This window comes from Thunnus thynnus, chromosome 2 (genome assembly GCF_963924715.1).
Source record: "Thunnus thynnus chromosome 2, fThuThy2.1, whole genome shotgun sequence".
NCBI lineage: Eukaryota > Metazoa > Chordata > Actinopteri > Scombriformes > Scombridae > Thunnus > Thunnus thynnus.
Genome location: NC_089518.1, coordinates 33,358,989 through 33,380,142, shown reverse-complemented (window position 1 = coordinate 33,380,142; position 21,154 = coordinate 33,358,989). Strand labels below are relative to the sequence as shown.

Here is a 21,154-nt window from a genome sequence, read left to right as displayed (position 1 = left end):
GTGTATAAAAGCTCTACAAGTCAGAACAAGCAGACAGTACAACAGTGACAGAACAACTGCTGGGATAACCAACCAAACTAACAGAACTTCTTTTCTACTGACTTGAACAGGTAAATTGACTTTTCTTGTCATTGTTATTTTTGATTTTGACAGTCTTGATATGGAGGAAATTACAGTTTCTTTAACACACTCAGATGCCCGTTGTGGCATTATACGCTGATAGAGGATTCATTCTGTTGCTGTCATATGAAAATCTTTGTATTATATCTAAAAATGTCAGTTATTCTACACCATGCTGCGTTTCCAAAGTCGTCCAACATTTGTAAGCTGTAGATCTTTCTACAGCTTACAAATGATTTTTTAAAACTGATTTTTTAAATTATATCAAATGACATAAAATTAATTTCCAAGTGATAAATGCATCACAGTATTACTGTATAAGCTTCTTGTAGTCAAGTGTTGATGCAGTAGTGATAAATCACTGCAACAACAGACATTGATGTACTGTAACCTTTACACCAGAGAGGAAACAATTATTATTTACATAAAAATATAGTGGCATGCTAGTAAAAAGGCAGAAATAAAACTTCTGCTATATTTTCCTAAATGTTAAATGATTCATGGACACTGGAAATTTCTTTGTCTTCCTGCAGATCTTCCTAAATTCACAAAAAGATGGAATCTGAAATGAGATGCAACGTGAGCGAGATGTGGAGCCACAAGATAACCAAGGGACTGGACTTGGAGATTTCCCATCATCCACTGACAATGAAACGCGTAGCCAACCTCATCATCGCTGTAGAGAAGATAAAGGCCAGCACGTCAGAGTCAGTGCTGAGCACCGAGTTCAGAGATGAAAACCTGCTCAACATCTTGCTGGACAGCATTGTAGAGGGTAATTGCACAAATTACAACTTATTTCAACACTATTGCATGAAAAAGACTTACTGAACTGTTTAGGCGGTTAACATAACATACCTGAATTGAGTTATAAAATTATTTGCAGTGGTCATTGCATGAACCTGCTTATAATTTCCAAAAAAGCTGATTGAAACTGAAAATTTAAAAACAAAAATGAGTGCTGAGTTTAAAGTTTGTTGTTGGCCTCTTTTCCCCTCAGAGCAAATTGTGTTCGAGAGTGAGTCAGCTCCACCAGTTGAGTTCTGCAGTACGGGCGTGCACCCGTGCACTGTGACTGACAGCCAGAAGAGGAGCTTGGTTTTCTTTCAGGACACCATGGAGCTCCAAGCTGTGATGCTGCAGGGAGGCAGTGAAAACCGCAAAGGTAATTGCGTGTGACAGTTAGATCTGATGGTTAGGATCTGACTGTGCCTGCAGCCTCTCCAAGCAGACTTCATCACAACTGTAACAGACTGTCATTCCTGATTGGATGATATCTGATATTGCTTTTAATGAACCTGTATCCTCTGTTCAATCCTCAGTTCACTTGAACATGTCGACGTATGTGCACCCTGCACCTATCACTGTGGCCAGACCTGTGGCTCTAGGCATCAAGGACACAGATTTCTACCTGTCGTGTCACAAGGATGGTGATCAGCCAACCCTGCATCTGGAGGTAAAACTCTTAATAAATCTCACAAAAAAGACTACACACTTTGAAGTACTGTACAGTAGTCTCTATCGCATGCACCACATTTCTCAAAGCTGTAACAGTGACCGAATGATCATCATCTGAAAGGGACACTGCACATTTATAAATAAATTTACATGTGATTTGAGCCACTAATTTTTTCCAGTATGATGGTCAAACTTTCTGACATTTATCTTTTCTCACCTCAGCGAGTGGACGACAAAAACAGCCTGACGAGTATCAGCTCGGAGAGCGACAAGGTACGGTTTCTCTTCTACAAACAGGACACTGGGAAGAATATTAGCACCCTCATGTCTGCCCGGTTTCCTGACTGGTACATCAGCACTGCAGGGCAAGACAACAAGCCATTGGAAATGTGCCAGGCGACCGCCAACCGCTACCGAACCTTCAACATCCAACGTCAGAGTTAAAAGCTGCCAACTATACACAAAGTGGAGAGTGGATCTGCATCTGGGGGGCAAATCTGGTCCCTTTTTAACATAACATTTTTGTATTGAACAGATATACTATGATTCAGCTATTTTAATTCAAACAATCATCAACAAAGTCGTGATTTTAAAAAGTATTTCCACTGTTTGCTAAAAAGACTCCTGTAAGTTTTACAGACTGTCCATTCACTGTATGTACTAAGTACAGAAAGTGAAATACTAAGTGTATTGACATTGTCAAGTTTCACCACAAGGTGACATCCTTACGCTGTGTGAGTGTGTATTTAATATGCTGAATGCCATCATACTGTTAATGCATTTATTTATTTATATATTTTTATAATATTTATTTATCTATTTACAAAACTATTTAACCTGTTATAAATAATTATTCAAATGATGTGCAGAGACTCTTCAATAAATTCTATTAATTTAATCAAATTTGTGTATCCAGGTGTTTAATATGCTCTCTCAGGATTTGGTCACAACTCAAACAGGGATATATGACTACAGACGTATCACAACAGACATTAGCTGTTCTTAAGACAGCATTCTTAAGATGATTTTTGAGTCTGTAGTAATCTCCTCCAACTCTTATTATTTCCAGTGCACACAGAAGATTACCAATGGCGGCTTAGTTATGGTCCGAACAGTATTCCTAAATTTTACAAAAGCATTGAACAAGTGAAACAGATTTACTTTGAATGTTCAACACTAAACCCAAAATATCTTAACTACACAGCCACATGCTGCTTTTAAGACAAGATTTTGGAATGTCTAACCTCTACTCTAGAACTAACCCAGTTCCTATCTATCTGCAGGACTACTACCTTACTTTATCTAATTATCTTCAATGATGCACCCGGGCACGCCATGGCCCACCCCAGGACTATCACACTAAAAATAAGAAAGTGGTGCTGGTCTCTCCAGCACCAGCCGGCTTACTTAATTGGGCAAATTCAACAAACTACCTCATGGGGCTATATTGGGCACAAAGGTGACCCCACTTAACAACCAGAAACTAAAGGACTCGGTTTAGATCCAGGGCAAGCCCCCATTATTATTACCTTGGCTATTAATCTTTATGTTTCTCTTTATGTTGCTTTATTTTCCTCAGGTAAGTCCTTTTTGCAACATCGTCATGCCTTGTGATGTTCAACCTTGACACTGGCATAGTCCTTTGAGTTAAAATATTAGGCAACTCAATAAAATCATTCATATCCATGCCAGACATTTCCAAAGTACAATGGTGCCCACAATCTTCTTCTGAAGCATCGTTCTCAAAAAAATGTTGGCTGTTTTGCCTCTCAAGCCAAGTCTCTTTGCCAAATTGACAGTGCAGAATGTCCCTGAGCTTCCAGGATAAAAAAAATGCATATGTCTACGCAACTTTTATACTCATCTGGCTTTTAACCTGAAGTTCAACAATGGAGAAGACAGCATTGTCCTTGTCACCAGCCCCTATGTGACCACATGTCTCAGACTGTCCAGGTGAAAGAGTCAGTGGAGGCCTCACAGATTCCTGTGCTAATTTGATGTACTTATGTCCTTTTCCTCAGTGTGAATGACTGATGGATGCTTCTGGTGACACCCACTACAATCCAAATGACTCCTACAGTCTTTGCTTGTGTGACCAACCTTTGAGCAACAAAACAAATTCCATTTTCCTTTATGAAATTTATCTTGTCCTGTTGCATCTTCAACTTAAGAGTGACTGTTTTGTTGGCAAAATAAACAGCATTTTAGGTTGCTTTGGGCAGAAGAGGATTCGATCCTATTGTCCGTGTAGATTTTATTTCTTTCTTTGATTGCAGTGATACTAGTGGTTAGTGGTTTCTAGTGAAACTAGTGGTTTCCATTTCTCTTTTTCTTTGCGTGAGTAGCATTGGAGGCTTTACTGTGGCTGGTAGATTGTAAATCCTGAATATTACCAAAAAGCGGGTCAGAGGCCATTTTGACTTGACTTGACTCAACAAAGGTCACAAGGTCAGTGAACACCGCTCTGCATCCCCTTTGTTCCTGCAGATCATATGCAACATTTCTCCACTTATCCCTTAGCTTTTAAGGAAGTTTTATCCCAATGTTTCTGACGTAGGGTGGCATTTCCAATTCCCTCATCATGATTGCTGTGTTAAATTGGAGCAACCTCAAAGGAACAGAGAAGATAATTGCAGTGCTTTAGCATCCTCTGCTTTAATGAGGGGCCAGTTAAGAATTTTGTCCATGTAAGCAGAAGCAATTTTGTACTCATTGCCAAAATGTTCAGCAAGAAGGGATTTAGGTCTCTAGTATCCCTGACCAGGGGATAGATGCTGACAACTCTTCAAAAGGTCTCTTGGCTGACCCCTGGTGTAATGTTCCAAGAATGTGATTACATAATCACAAGTTGCTCTTCTACACAGTTTTCAAAAGTTCTAATGAAGGATTGAAACTAAGGAGGGAAACTAAGGAGGGTGATAAATTTTGCTGAACCAACAATGCAGTGATGTCATTCTGTTACTGCATGATGTTCACAGTATCATTCCAGGTGTTATCATTACATGCTAGGTTCAGATAGTATTCACATCCTGTTTGTTGAGCATCATGAACCACTTGTGTCATTTGTGCTTGGGTTTTACTTATTACTGGTCTGATGTTTTGCCTTTCAACATCATCCTCTGACAAATTCAGATTTAAGATTGATTCATGTATGTCATTAGCTTCCTCATAATACATATAAATGAATTTACCCAACTGAGATTGCACTGATTTCACATTGTCAGTGTATTTGTATTCCATCAAGACACGCACTTGTTCCATGTTCCTCTTGGCTTGTTTGCATTTCAAAAACTTCTTTTCTTGGCACGTTTTTACATAAAATGCCAAGCCTTTCATAGTAAACTTGATGGTCCATTTTACAGAGGGCACAGACAGGGCATCACTCTTGGCTTTTGATGCGATGTCGGACATTGTCTCCTTTGTCTCAAACACTTTTATGTCTCATTTAATTTCCACTCTCCATTTGCAGTACTCGGTAAATACAGGGAAACATTTGTTGCATAGGTATCAGATTTTATGAACAGATGAATATCTCCAGTGAGGTCCAACAAACTTTTAAAACTGCCAATATTCAGCAAGTGAAACAATGACTAAAACATTCCACTAGATAAACTATATCCCCAAGAAGACTAAAGTAAATATTTGCCACATACCGATACCGTTTAGTGATTTTGGGTGAGATCCATAGGCCACTGGCTCTCCAAAAACACAATCCAAACTTCCACAAAGTCCACCCATAAAAATGTGCACTTTAAAGGAGCTATTTAACTTGTGACAGAATAATAACAATCATAACAATAACAACAGAGAGTAGCAATTTATCCTCAACTAAATAATAAAAAATAAAGAAATAAAACAAACTCAAAATCTAACGGCCACTGAGACACATAAGAAATGGATCTTATGCAGGGAAAATAAGCCCATTGTCCAGGCAAGCATGATGTTTTGCGTGGTTTATTTTACCAATTCAGCATGCAAACAGACAAACAACAATGGTGTCTGCAGCCTCTCTTGCCCTGATAAAACCATAAACCCTTCCTGGTGGCTGCTGGTCCTATACCGGCCTACTGATATATGTAGATTCACCTTGTGTGCCCAAGCTGCCCAGTACCTTCAAGACAAAAGCATTAACAAGTAATCAAATTAACAAAAATAATAATGTAAATGTTATAATCAAATTAATTTAGCCATATACTTCAAAAGACAAAAAAAACAACAAAATAAATAAATAAATGTTCAATTACTAAATATTACAAAAACAATGAATCGCTCCAACAGAACACAATACCAGAAGAGAAGTTTACTGCATGTCAATTTAATTAAATGAATGAATGTACAACTGAAAACCAGGTACCTAGCACCACAAAGGTGCTGCTACAGCAGGGTGAAGAGAGAGAGAGCTGAACAAAGGCCGGGCCTGTATAGACCCACTAGTGAGCTCAGGTGCCTGCCAAGCAGATGATCAACCTAGAGGAGTCAACAGGAAACACCAAAATAAAACAGGACGCAACAAGTGACAGGAAGTTATTTGATTAAACACAATATTAGGGAATATGCATGATGAAAGCACAATACAAACCAAAATAATAAAGCTCTCAAGGCTAAATTTTGGCCCAGGGCTTGTCTAAAACACAGGAAATATTGTCCTTATTACTCCACTACATTTACTTGACAGATGTAGTTACTTGGCAGAATACAAAATTTATGATCATCCAACTAGCTATAATACTAAAATGCTGCCTACATGTGGATGCATTTAGTATAATGATTTGGTATATAACTGACAATAATATAGCACTCTGAAAGTGGCCATGAGTGCTCTTACTTTTGATACTTCTGTATCGAAGCAAGTATCAAAGTAAACACACAATGAATATCACACAATATCAATCAATATTTCTGAAAACTGTGACAGAATTTTTCCCTGATTAACAGCTGGTAGTCATAATTAACCTTGTATTCATTTACCAATGCATCAGTGACCATGTAATGATAATTATAATTTGATTTGTGTAGCACTTTTCAAAACAGTAGTTACAAAATGCTTCAGAGCAATGGAACATGGAAAGATGATAGAATGTTAATATATCTGATATACTTTAGCACCTGTATGCTGAACAAACCTACATCAAATTGCCTACATTTTCTCATCTCAACTTTATTGAAAACAGCCAATTTAAAAAAACACAGTAACATATAAAAAAGTATGGAGAACAAAAAGAGGAAAGTACAGTGCCAGTTAATTCAATTATGACATAATAAAATAAAAAATATTGGGTAAAAGGATTGTGCTATAAGCTTTTCACATTCAATAAAAACAAAAGAAGAGAAAAAAAGAGGGTAGAGAGTTATAACGGAGCTCAGTATATCAGCATTAGTATTATTGGCTAGCATACAACCTGTACATACTTTTTGTTTACAAACTGCTCCAATCAGCGCAAGGTTTTTGCGCATGCGTGTTGGGTTGGAAATTTCAAATGGTCCAATCAGAGCAGAGAAGGCGTTCACTCCCGGCAATTTCAAACCGCATGCGCGAGTTCTGTTGTTGTAATATAGTTTAACGTACCGTAAATTACCGGAATCAGCCTATCGAGGCGTTTTTATAAGTTATCTGGACAAAGGCGAGAGAAGAAATTCAATTCTGATAGATATGGAGGAAGAAGAGACCGTACCGATACTTCCCAGAAAAGGTTAGCTTGTTAAGTTGCTTAAAACGAGCTAAGTTACCGTTAGCTACCATTGTTTGCCTAGCTAGCTAACACTCCATAGCGACCGTTACAAATTGGTAACGTCAAATCTGAGGAAACTGAAACGTTTTAATTTCTAACCATATAACGGGGAATTAACGTTATAGTACTGATTTAGTAGCGTACTTTGTGTCAGACAGACCACCGTGAAGATGCTTTAGCTTGCATCCTTATTATTGTTGAATCTCTGATGTTTAACGTTGACATACGTTACCAGTAATGGACTTCTAAGAAAGATCAACTCTGGAGGGGGATAAACACTACCATACTTGGTTTCGGCTGCCATTTCTATAAGCTGTTTCATCATTCTTAATGATAACGTTATATTATTAATAAACATTACAAACCCAGCGTGTTTGGTGATCGTAGAAGTGGTTCATCAGAGTTGAAAGCTGGACTGCCAACTTGCAGCTGCAGTGGACAGAGGATGAATTATATTTATAATCGATTAATTGTTTTGACTGTTTTTAGGATGTCTTTGGGTTGTGGACTGTTGGTTGGGACAAAATAACATTTTAGGTTAATATCTTGGGCTTTGGGAAACGGTGATTAATCGAGAAAATAACTGATTGATTGACTGATCGATAATGAAAATAATGGTTAGTTGAACATGAATTCAGGCTTAAAACAGATTGAATATTCAACATAATTTGCCAAGACTGTAGGCTTGCCATATAAATAAAGAACAGTGCTGGACAGAGCCAGATATTGTGGCCAAACGAACGAGACAAGTGCTAATTGGGTTGCAAATAACAATAATCCTCATAATAGATTTTTCTGCCAGTTATTTTATATATTAATTGTTTTCTCTTCAAACTGCCAGAAAGGTTTACAGAGCCCAAGGTGATTTCTTACATTAAGAAAATATATTTAAACTCAAAGATATTAAATAGGCTATTTTAATTAGACAAAAGTAAGACTAAAATTAGAAACACTTGTTCCTCTGAGGGACGAAGTTTTAGGTAAAGTTTTACTAGGTGATAATTCTTCACAATGTTTGTGATTTTTTTTTTTTAAAGTAGTGTGTCTGCGAGTGTGTATGATAATTGTGACGTGAATGAAGCATTTTATTGTGATCCTGTGGATATGTTACTTGTTCTCAGGTCTGTCGTGCAAAAGAGATCTTGATCTCAATGAGATTTCCTGAATAAATAAAACTTAGTAAATAATAAAGATAAAAATAAAAGTAGCAGATATTTATCATTGCAGAAGCTTGAACCAGTGGAAATTTTGCTTTAGTTTAAAGGTTTCTGTTAAAAAAAAAAAAACGTATCAGTTATCAAAATTATTTATAGATTAATTGTCTGTCAATCAATAAATCAATTAACCGATTAGTCTTTTCAGCTATAGTATGCAGTCTCTTTTCCAAATTTAGATTTTTCACAGGTATAGAAATGTATCACTGGACTGCATCCAGGTGGCAGTAAATGTCTATGAAGTTTTTATCAGTTATTCATACATTTATCGTATGTAGTCACCTGCATTAGTTAGGAGGTCTTATTTTATCAGTTAAGGTGTCAGTTTTGTCTGCCTCATTCAATAAGAGGAACTGAACTGTAGGTTTTCTTCACTGTAATCATTCCTCCTGTTCAAACTTGCTATTAAGCTTTATATTAGCTTCAGATAAACGTTTAAATACTTTTTTGCACAGGAGGCTTATGGATTTGTGGCCTCCATCACTTACATCCTAAGTGTCCTATTAAGGGATCTTATAATAGCCAAAATGAACAGGAAGAACAATTATGGCAAGAAAAACCTATTTCAATGTTAATTTGGGCACCTGACTGTTTTAAGACTTGAAAAAATGTGAACTTGTCCTTTAAGTGTTGGTTGTAATAAAAATGCTGTAATAATCAATTATAGTTAAGTGTAATGGAGAGTCAGTCTTGGAGCCAGTGCTAAATTCTTATGTTACTTTCTGTCACAGAGCTGCGTAGGCAGAAGTTGATGGAATACTTGGCAGCAAAGGCAAAGCTGAAAGTGTCCAACCCCAAGTAAGAAATAAACTCTCTGCATGATAACTCACACATAATATGTTTGACTAAATGTTGTTTATCACATCATTGGTAAATTACTTTACTCCTTTATTTAAGGAGTGTCAACAGCTGTGACAACTGCCAGGTTAAGAAACCTGTGATGTCTGCACTAAAGGTGGGTGTACAGGATATACAGTCTATATAGTGTGTATACACATCTTGTCAGGGAAATACCAGAATTCACACCACATCTCCACCTTGTTTTCCCCCTGTTTGTTTTCACAGATTGTCAAGGGGAAAGAGAACAATCCTCCAGCTGACAGTCTGAGATATGAAGCCAGAAAAGCTCATACTCTGGCTCCTCAATCCACTGAACATCAAGCTAAAAGAGGATTTGGTGTTTTTAACAAAGTTATTGTAAAAAGCAGCAGCCTGACTGCACAGCAGAATGTCAATCGTTCATCTGCAACCAGTGGCCCAGTACAGCCAAAACTTAATCAAAATCGAGTGTTTACAAATACATACAGTGTGTCTTCCAAATCTAACCTGTATGTAGCCAGCCATCTAAAAAAGCAGCCAAAAACAGGAATGCAATCTTCAGTCAAAGCCTCTTCCAATGCCTCTTGTATAGCTGTAGGAAAATCCAATAGCAGAATCAAAAAAAGTATCTCAAATGTTACCAGGTCAGGTCCAATGACATCAGTCAACACCAGGATAAGTCTCGGCCCCATTGTCAAAACAAGAACAGGACTTGTTCCTGCTGTGATCCAGCCAAGGAATACAGAATCAAACTTAACACGCACCTCTGCCACAGCAACTGATAACACTGTGAGCATTAATACTTCTGTTGCCAACAAGGTGCGGCCCAGAACCTCATCATCACTTTCTGTTTCCAAGAGTTCTTCCGTGGCTCAGAGGAAAACATTTCCTCGTGCTCCTCTAAAGAACTCTGCTCATGAGAGAACCACTGTTTCTCTCAATGCAAGAGCTGTGATTAAAACTCAAGATCAGAAAAAGTCTAATTCCAAACCACTTTTGGGTAAACATTCTCAACCATCTTGTAAGAGTCAACAATTAAGTGGAGCGAAATCAACATTCACCTCCTCCAAGTGCAGAGCAGCACTTGTCAAGCCAGAGGGAAGAGTAGGAGTGCCAAAAACGATTGAATCAGCTGGGCAGCCCACACACAGATCCACAAAGCAGAGATCTCAGGCTGAAGGGGAGAAAAATGGCCAACCATGCAAAGTTGCCCCCCGAACCACCTCGGGGCCAGAGAGCAGGTGCAGTTTCAGGGCGGTCAGTGGAGTTACGCGGGCTACTGTGGCTGAGCTGGGAGGGAAAACCAAGATATGTGAAAATACAGAAAACAAGAAGGGATGCAGTTCAGCAAAAGCCCCTCCGCTACAGACAGGTGCAAAAAGAACAAGTGCTCCAGTAATGTCACAGACAGTGCCACGGCCTGCCAGGACCACCAGCTATTCAGGCAAGAACACAGACATGAAGACACCAAAGGTCCCAGTCAGGGTCATTCCCCAGACGGAGGGAAAGAAACTGACCGCTGCCCAGGAGGAGAGAATGTAAGTAGTATATTTAAGAACAGTACAGCTACTGATAATTGTATAGCATGAAACCATAATATGTCACCATTGATTCATTGAATTTCCAGCATTCATTGATGGTGGGTTAAGGTTTGGTTTGTGACTTTTGCACTTTACTGACAAGGAAAGTTAGTGTCAGGGCCGGGCAACAAAGACTTTGGTCTGATGTGATACATAACAGTATAACATGGTCAGTTGCTTTAAACATCAGTTTGATTATTTTTGTTATTTTAAGAGCATAGACACATTGTGATATATTTGTTGAAATATATGTTAATATGTCAGAAAATGTATCCTAATTATCATGATAATGATTTAAGTAGTATTGCCCAGCCCTACTCGACATATTGTATTGTCTTCCTTGGGTTGTGTTTGGTAACTACAGTCGCCAAACTGCTGGATCAATACCCAGGCCTTTGTTATATATTTGAATTTTACTATATTGGTGCCAATATGATACCTGTGTTTCAGTATCGTTATCAAAAGTGATAAATTCTGCTTCAGTTTGACCAGGAATCTGACGAAGCATTTATAGGAGTATAAATACTTTATTAATGAATAATTACCTTGTTATTGTGGGCACCAACCCCCATGGATTTAGCCTTGTTAGTGTCGGGTAGTAACACTAATGCTAGTACTCAATTATACCAATTAATCAGTCTCATAATCATAAGTTCTTGTCCAATTCATTGACCATTGTCTTACCATTATTCAGAAGAGTGCAAACAACTTCTTGATTAAGACAGACATTTATTATATAGTTAAATGCCTGAAGAATACATGATCCACATAGAATAACACAAAAAAGAATAAGAAGGCCTTTAATAAATTTTAACAAGAGTTAAAGCAGCAATTCTGTGAGGTTAAACACAACCTGCAGAAACAGATATAAATTCAATGTAGTTATTTCATTACTTTCGTAATTTCAAGAATTCAAGGTGACTTCCTATCTAACGTGCTTATCCACATCTGACTAAAGTGAACACTTATGTGATTAGATTAAACCCTCAGAAACATATTCAAATATAAATTCAACACAACTCTTACATCATAAGATAAAAAAACATTCAATATGACTATTGTTTAATAATAGAAGAAAACTTCAACCTGAAATCCTTCAAACATTATATCTTTACATTTCTATTACTACAGAAAAGTCACTCTTTCAATACAACTACTTATCTAATTTAATTACTAAAATATGATTGTCTATGAGGTTGGTAGATGAGAAGTTAAACACTTAGTTGATTTTGAAATAACATTGCATAGTTACTGAACATTCATTAACTCTTAACATAAGGGAATTTAACTCTAAAGGGCAGTAATGTTAAATGTAGTAAAAAGGTAATAAAGTAAGAAGTTTAATATATCCTTAGTAGATAGTCACACAACTATGAAAGTTATAGGCTACCGTTCTTCTTGTATTTACATGACAAATAACATTAAATAACTTGCTAATGATTAGACATTTAATCCACATGGAATTTAGGTTTGGCTAAGATTTGCAGGGAGGCTTCACAAAAAGTCCTCAGGAATGTGGGTCTGGTATGATAAAGTTGTTTGGTTTTTCTCCATAGCCTCAGGATCAGTTTTATGCTGTAACTTTTTGGTTGTTTGGTCAGAAATGGTCTCTTGGGAGGGTTATGAAAGTCAGTTCTGCAAGCCAGGAGTCTGTTCTCACCAACTTTGGAATCTAGGCAAGTCTCTCTCTTCTTCTTAGGAATCGAAGATTATTTGTCCTCTGACACACTCGATGCCAAGGTTTGAGACAAAGAGTGGAGACTCATTCCCAGCTGAAAATGTCTTGAGGAAGTCAGAGACTTGAAATGTACAGTTTATTGTATCATTAGATTAGAAAAAATAAAAATGAAAAAAACAAATCAGTATTGGGTGGACAGCAACTTGTTTTCCAACAAGTGCTGTAAATTTTCCCATGAAGTTATAAAAAAGATATAAACAAAGATTCAAACATGTCTCAGTTGGATTGGCTTTTATGACGTTGTTGCTGTGCAGCTGTCGGAAGATCTAAATTGCAGATTGGAAATTGGTATCGGGAGATGCTCATTATTAGAGGAGTCCCAAACCATTTATTTCTGCATCACCATTGTAGATAATTGATGGAGATTCACAGCACATAAGCTTGGTCGATGGATCATGTGGACAGCGTTGTGGAAGCTTATCACACAGAAATGAACAGTGACAAATGGACTAGTTATTTAAAAAAACAAAACACAAAAGTAAGACAAACAGACAAAAGTATACTCAGCCTTTGAGATTTAAATTCCACCAGAATGTGCTATGGTTGGTTTAACAAAATGATTTCCAAGAAGTTGGTCTGTCCCTTTTTAATTATCAAGTAGAAACCAGGGCTCGCTTGTCCAAAACAACTAGGTATTTCCTGTTTCTCTTTGCTGTATGTCCAATTAAAACTAAAATTTTAAAAAGTACTATAAAGCATTAAGTTTTGAATTGTATTCTCTGTTCTGTTATTTGGTGTCAAGGAGTAAACTACAGGCATGGCGAGAAGCCAAAGGCATTTCCTACAAGCGTCCTCCAATGCCAGCTAAACCTCTGGTCAGGCACACTGTGTCCTTGCCTCATCCTTTCTGGGTAAACATGAAGGAGGAGGATGAGGCCCACTCCCTTATCTATGCAGTGGATCGATCCCTGGCTGACTGCTTAAAATTGCTGGGTGAGGTAAGTGTTGTTTTATTATGTTTTTCTCTTGTTTCAGCCTCTCTAATCTCCCACTGGATGTTGCATCTTACTGAAAGTTATGTGGTGGACATATTTTGTAGGGTGCACATAAGCATTGACATTGTTTGATGGTTCTATATAAACCTGTTCTGAGTCACCAAACTTAATAGTGGTACCTACTTTCATAGAGAGTTATGAGTTGCAATTATTGTTTACATATGGGGATAGCAGTGCACACCTTTAGACAATCTCTCCTTGAAGGTGTTCATAGTGTTGCACTTTTGTTCATATGAAATATGACAAATATATTTGCATTCCTAGTCAATGGCAGCGTGAAGTGGGCATGATTGTTGGAAATTAAAATGCAGACACCAAATCCGTTAACACAAGTTGATGGATCCCATTCGTTTTCCATGGAAAGCAGCTGACCGGAGCATCCAGATGTGTTCCCGCCAGAGTCTGTCTCTGCATCATTAGACTACATTCAGAGCAAAAGCTGCCATGCATTAAAACAACGCAAGGGGCTGCATTGCAATGCGTGGGGGCATGTTGTTTAAATACCGATGAGACAATGAAAAATGTTGCATGACTTTCAGTTGGAGCCACAGATTAATGTGATTAAAAGGCTTATCAGACACCAAAACACCACACAGCGATTTGTAGTACTCGCGGACAAGGATTTTACAACTGTGGAACGTTATCACGGCAGCAACTATTTCATCTTAAACAGCCGAAATACAGCGTTCACATTACAAACTAATCCACCAAGCACTTTGGTTTGGAGCATACTGATGCCCTTACTTTCAGTGAATGAGTTTGATGTGAGCGTTCCTTGCATGTACAGGATTGTCCCCCAGACCAGGTGAAAGAGGTTCTCTCACGGCTGCCACCAATGTCCCACAAGTTTGCCAAATACTGGATGTGTCAGGCCCGCCTGATGGAGCGAGAGGGTAACCTGGATGTCCTGCCCATGTTTGAAGAAGCTGTTCGTGTAGTGTTGGAGGTAAGACATCAATGATATTCAAACATCAGAGATATTTTGGGTAAAGTTTTTGTACACTACTTAATTCGGGTTTTCATTTGCATTAGTGTGACACAATACTTCAATTCACTAGATTAGCCAAAAACAGGACATCCATTGGGTTATTTAATCCAACAATTTCTCAATTGATTTTTCAGAAAATTTACTGTTCTATAGGGTCCAGCAATATAACAACACACAATACACCATGAGACATTTATTAACCAGTATACAGCACAGACAGTATATCAGTATTGCATATATATCAGTTGATAAGTAAAATAAAATTTCAGCCATGATAGGTTTGAGGTCATTGAGAAACAGGGATGCCATTACATAGTTTGTCCTCTAGAGAGCGCTGACAAGATTATTTGTCAAATGTTAAATGTCCTGTTCAGTGCATAACTAGGTCTCAAATTTGGGGGATTCTTATCAAAAAAAAGTCTGCAGTCTTGTTAACTCTCAAATATCTATTAGCCTCAAAACTTTTAACTGGCCAGGCTATGATTTCCAGGGCTTGACATTAACTTTTTGAGGAAAGTAAATTTACCTTTCACAACAAACAGTTAAAAGCATCCAAACAGTGTCAACATATAAATGATTGAATTTATTAATTTTATTAAAGCTATAACTTTTCTGTTAATGATCTTTTCATTTGATCCTGAATTGTGAAGCACTTTGTAAAGTCTGTTTAAATATGAGCTCTATAGATTAATCATTGATCATCCTTCTGACGTTTAATAATGATGATTGACAGTGTTTTCCTTAGGAATTTCTTCAGGGGGGGGGTAGAAGGCCCCCTGAAACTATTAGTTTTGTCATGGAGTGGGTGTGTCACGTGGTTTATTTCTTTACACTGAGCTGAAATAAAAGAAAGCGCACTAAAAATGAGGTAAATAAATATTAACAATATTTACCTAATTTTTAAAAAATATTAACAATACTTACTAACACATACATAAACGTAGGCCTTATAGATGATAGATGGACCAATCAATCAGTTTTCACACTGATTTATGGGGAATTAATTAGGTCAAACTAGAAGCCAAGTCAAGATAACAGTTTGACCTACAGATGAATCAGTCAGATGAATGATGAATCAGCATTTTGTGTTTCGTAATAACTGAAACTGTGCTGTCTGTACAACATTTACTGAGGTCAACAACTTTCTAACTGCGTGAGAAAACATGTTGATAGACTTGTTGTGTAGTGTTAGTGTATTAAAATATCTGTAAATCCTTTTACAGCAGGTTTTAATGTCGTGCTTTGACTTTTGTTTGTTGGTTAGTCCTTTAGTTTACATTTGGATAACAGATTATGTTTTTAAAAATATTTACCAGAATAGTAATTCATCTACATACAGGTATAAGTCAGACCGTACCAGTTGTTTCTGCCTCCTGCTTTAAATGTGTTCCCGTCTCTCCATCACCTGACGCCTGGGCTGCTTCTATGTGTTTCTCTTTCCTCCTTTAAATCTTGAATCAGTTGCACCTTCTTCTTTTTTTGAATCAGGTGTTTACTTAATCCTTGTTTTTTTCTTTCAACACCATTAACGTTACATCCTGCTTCCTCATTTCTGTCTCCTCTCTCCTGATTCCTTCACTCACTGTGAAAATATAAAAAAACATTCCTTTTTAAAAATATGACAGAGCATGGCGCAGAACTTTTACTTGTATGGTGTTAATTATAGTAAATGTGGACAAATGACACATGGTGTGAATGCATCAGCAGTCAAACTATCCAAACTATCAAGCTACAGTAACATTACTGTTACCTGATGAGCTGGACGGTAAAAACAACACTAATGTCAGTTTTAATGTCTTTTCTCTGACATTATTTCATGCTGCACAGTTGATACGTAGTATATGATCCTTTGATTCATTCGTCCGTCTCCTAAAAGCGGCTCCAGTCTGCCCGCTTGCTTCAGCACGGGGGAGTTTGTTTGTTTTAAACACCTGTGTAGCAGGAGCCGGTGGTGGTTTGTTGGTTAACAGTAACCTTCGTCTCTGTGTCTCAGACGAGGATACAGTGTTCAAACAGAACTGCTAGTATTAGTTACATTTGTTTTTATTTGTTTCTTTCGGGAGAGTTAGGGTTAGGCAGGCAGTGGTTGGGGAAACCCTGCATGTAACATGAAGACACGTTTGTTTGTTTTTTATGACTTTTAACTTGTCCGGTGGGTAAATTTCTCTTCCACTTGTCCTATTAAGAAAATCCACTTGTCCTGGACGAGCAGACAAGCCTTAATGTCGAGCCCTGATATCTACTCTTTAATAATTCTGGTTAGGATGGAGGTTATTAGGCCATTGTTTGTAATGTTACAAATCACTGAGCAGGACTGCTTCATGGTAATATTGAATTTACAGGATTTTTGCATTAATGTGATGAAGAACCTTTACTTCTCAGTAAAGGATTAGGATTCCCTGGATTAGCCAAAAAATTATTTCAACACTTTCACACCAGATTTTCTTGATATTTTTGCTATATTACAATGTGTTTATGTATACATCAATAACTCAATATAAAATCATATATTTCGATTTTGTCAATATTGACCACCCCAAATGTTATGATACAGACAGTTAATATTTAGGGCTACAACAAACAATTATTTTCATTATTGGTTAATCTGTTGATTAGTTCACAGTTAGTTCTCAAGATATTCAGTTTACTGTCATAGACGACTAAAGAAACTGGACAATATTCACATTTTAGAGAATTTGAAATTCTTCAAGTTATCAAAATAGTTGATGATTAATTTATTGGTTGGCAACTAATTGATTAATAGTTGCAGCTCTAATTGTATTGCTGTCACAATGTTATTTTGGCCAGTATTATTATTAACTCATATCAGCACTTTTTTGAATTAAACTGCCAGTCATACACAAATTCTCACTTTTGTTATTGAAACATTTGCTTTGTAATTGTAAGCGACAGAATCCAAAAAAGACTTGACCGACTTCAAAACAAATACTGGTGTTTTGCTTCTCCCAGTGCCTGAGAGTTGAGTATTCACTATCACTGCCAGCAGAGAATTTGGCTGTTCAAACTAGAGCCCAATAAATATATTAGTCAGCTGTTAAATCGGGCTCAGACTTGTCAACTTGTCAACGCAGATACCTCTGATGTCAGAAGATGTGCAATATCCAGTCATCATAACAGGAAATATCCTCAAGATTTAAACTGTAACTCTAGTCTCACAAGTATGTGTTGTTATTTAATATGGTACAATCACTGCCTCATTATGCAATCCCAGCCACAGCTATTGTAACAGGCTTTTTTTTCTTTTTAGTTATTTTTCTATTTTTATTGTCGGACATTTAGTAGACTAAACGATTAATGAATTAATCAAGAAAGTAACCAACAGATTGATCGATAATGAAAATAATCGTTGCCCAAGCTGACGCTCGCCATTTATCTTGTAGTCAGACTCATCATATGTCTGTTCAGAACAACAAATTGTAATGCATCTACATCAATGTTGCCACAAATTCCCTGCCACACTCATTGTTATGTATTTTTATGTTGTTTATGTTCTTTATTTAAGCCGGTGGACGAGCTGCGGACTGTGGTGTTTGAGATTCTGAAGAAAAAGGATGAGATCCAAGGTATTTGATCTTCGCGCCTTGCCATTAAGATTACTCACAGCATGAACTTACTGTATTACAATGCTCACATCGCTCAGATATCTGTGTTTGTGACAGCCTCGGTATGTTGAAATCATTTATTTATATTGGTACTGTAAGTAGATGATTTATCATTGTCAATGTAGATGCCAGAAGTTGTTACATTTATCTTGATTTTTTTGATAGTGAAGTTATATGGTTGCTGTAATTTGATAGTAATGGCAGCCAATAGTCAAGCATACAAAACATTACCACAAAACACATACATAAGTGTTTATATCCATTAGGGTAAAGTAGATATTAGAAACACCTCTCTGTATAACATAATACAATTCAGCACCTCAAACATTCTTCAAAACTGACTATATTTGAATCAACACGCCTCTTAGCTGTCTTAGCTTAGTTTTTTAGTGTATTTATTTCATGTATTGTAGATTTGTCTTTGTTCTTGTGCTGTTTTTCTAATTTTATGTGTGACGTTCTGCCCCCCCCCCCCCCCCCCCCCCTCAGCTTAAAGCTGCAATAATCAGCATTTTTGCATCCTCTAACTCATTGTTTGGGTTTCAAATTTACTGCTACTCACTGCTCTTATCTGCATCATTGTCGACAAAATGCTCCAAAAACCAAGTGTTCACTACTGTGCCAAACGGCAGACAGACAAAGTTGGGGGCTTGTTGTTGAACAAAGTAAAACTAGACGTTTTTCTTGAACATGAACACGACTCCAAATAAATGCTAATGTTGCTCCGTATCTGCTAGATTTGTCACATCTGCCATGTTTACATTGCAAGATGATATTGTCAGTGTTGTGTTCACAGCTCTTTGGACAACAATATCAATTAATACAGCTTTAATATTACATTTATTTTGTAATTAGAAAAGTGAAATATAAATAAAATGCAAATTCTTACAGGGATTAGGTTTTTAAATGACTGTAACTAATTTTCAGCATCCAAAGAGAAAGAGGAGGACGAAATTCCAGGAACGGTGGAAAACACTCCTGAGAGTAGCAACGACCCAATGATGACTCCTAAACCTGTCAGAGCCTTGATCTGCGGAGAGAAAGGAGACTCATCTGTTGTAAAATTCAAGATTACAGCAACTCCTGGGTACGTGTGTGTCTGTCTGACTGATTCAACTTCCAGCAACTAATCATTTCACTTTTCTTAACAGTCAGTTAGTTGAGTGGAGTAGTTAAAATACTGATAAATAAATAAACTAAATAAGTACATTTACTCAAGTAGTGTTCTTGAGTAGAATTTCGAGTATTTCCATTTGATGCTACTTTATACTTTCTACTCCACTACATTTATTTGACAGCTTTAGTTTCTTCAGATGAAGATTTGACACAATGGGTAATATTACAAGCTTCTAAAATACAATACATTGTTAAAGATGAAACCAGTGGTTTCCAACCTTTTTTGGCTTTTGAAGTCTTACAAAAAGCAGTGTGTAGTCGGGGTCACATTTCAGATGTCTGAGTTGTTAACAGCTCTGCCAAATAGGGATTTTTCCCTCTAAACTCACATGTTTTCATTTCAATAAATGGTCAAATGATCCAATATTTCACCAAAGATCAAAGATTAGGGAAAAAGTCCAAAAACTGAAGACAGATTTGTGTATCAGAACTTTGTTTTTTCTTCTTTCCTCTCCCATTAATCATCTCACAACGCCTCAGATTTATCAGGTGACCCTTTGGAGGGGCCCGACCCCTAAGTTGTGAATCACTGGACTAAACTAGCTAACTGTATATGAAGTAGTTGAAACTAGCTCCACCTCCAGCAGCTACAACAGTAACATGCTGCTCTAACACTGATGCTTCAGTATTAATGATCTAATGATGTCATATATAATAATATATCAGTCAGAGGGACCAAACCACTACTTTTACTGCAATACTTTAACTACATTTAGCTGATAATACTTATGTACTTTTACTTCAGTAGGATTTTTCATGCAGGACTTTTACTTGTAATGGAGTATTTTTACATTGTTGTATTGGTACTTTTACTTAAGTAAAGGATCTGAGTACTTCTTCCACCACTGAAATTAGGAATTTTTGTCTTTCGCTCCTTCCTGCAGTGGCCCTGCACACCAACAGAGAGAACCAGCACGGATAAATGGCCAGGAGTTGCGCTTCTTCACCCCAGTGAGACGCTCAGTGCGAATTGAGAGAGCCTCACTCCAATACCCTACGTCCCTCCAGGACCATGATCTGTGTGTGGCCTCCTACAATGACCTAATTGCCGAGGAGGATAAAGATAAAAGTGAAGAGCAGAAGGATGGGGAAACCAGCCCGTCCGCTAACGACACACCGATGTACGTCTACAGGCAGAACGAAGCACTTAATGACAAGGTGTTGGTCAAGCTTTTCTACGATGAAGATGGTAGTCCTTAGGTGCTTACCTCACCTCCACCAGTTTGTAATTGAGGGAAAAAATTCATACATTTTTCATTGTTCACATGACAGGGAGAAAAATGTGCATATTTTGGTGTTATTGGATTTATAACTGTTGAGTTTGTTGACTTTTATCCTTGTAAAAACTGAACCTGACTGTTTTTAGGCAATGAACTGTTTTGTAAAGGTCACTGCAAGTAATGTCCTGTATATAGTATTGTAAAATAAAAGGCCTTTTTAAAAAAAAAACCTATACATGTACAGTGTATACAGTATATATTTTATGCTTTATTAATCCATATATGGCATGTGGACACTTTTAGTGCCCTACACAACAGCTAACATCAGTCCATGGATACTCACACCCTTGAAAAGCCAAAGCCTGCACCTGTTTGCAATAGAATTTCAAAGACGTGCTACAAAAAGGGCAGGGCTTTCTGTAAGAATTAAATGGAAATGGAGTTTTATGTCCTGACATGAAATTCAGGAAGGGTTTCGTCACACCTGTAAATGA

The 21,154-nt window shown here is 37.3% G+C and overlaps 2 protein-coding genes across 2 annotated transcripts; both read left to right on the top strand.

Annotated features, from left to right (window-relative positions):
* On the top strand, positions 1 to 2,481 carry LOC137168575 (interleukin-1 beta-like). The gene is made up of 5 exons (XM_067571227.1): positions 1 to 110; positions 654 to 895; positions 1,121 to 1,285; positions 1,443 to 1,576; positions 1,801 to 2,481. The coding sequence occupies exons 2-5, from the start codon at positions 676 to 678 to the stop codon at positions 2,020 to 2,022; spliced, it is 741 nt and encodes a 246-aa protein (XP_067427328.1). The 5' UTR covers positions 1 to 110; positions 654 to 675; the 3' UTR covers positions 2,023 to 2,481.
* A 4,634-nt stretch (positions 2,482 to 7,115) lies between these two features.
* Positions 7,116 to 20,895, top strand: ckap2l (cytoskeleton associated protein 2-like). Its single transcript, XM_067571218.1, has 9 exons — positions 7,116 to 7,268; positions 9,253 to 9,319; positions 9,419 to 9,476; positions 9,587 to 10,878; positions 13,401 to 13,596; positions 14,441 to 14,599; positions 18,165 to 18,225; positions 19,192 to 19,351; positions 20,325 to 20,895. Exons 1-9 carry the CDS (start codon positions 7,229 to 7,231, stop codon positions 20,638 to 20,640), a joined length of 2,349 nt encoding a protein of 782 aa, XP_067427319.1. The 5' UTR covers positions 7,116 to 7,228; the 3' UTR covers positions 20,641 to 20,895.
* The last annotated feature ends 259 nt before the right edge of the window (positions 20,896 to 21,154 follow it).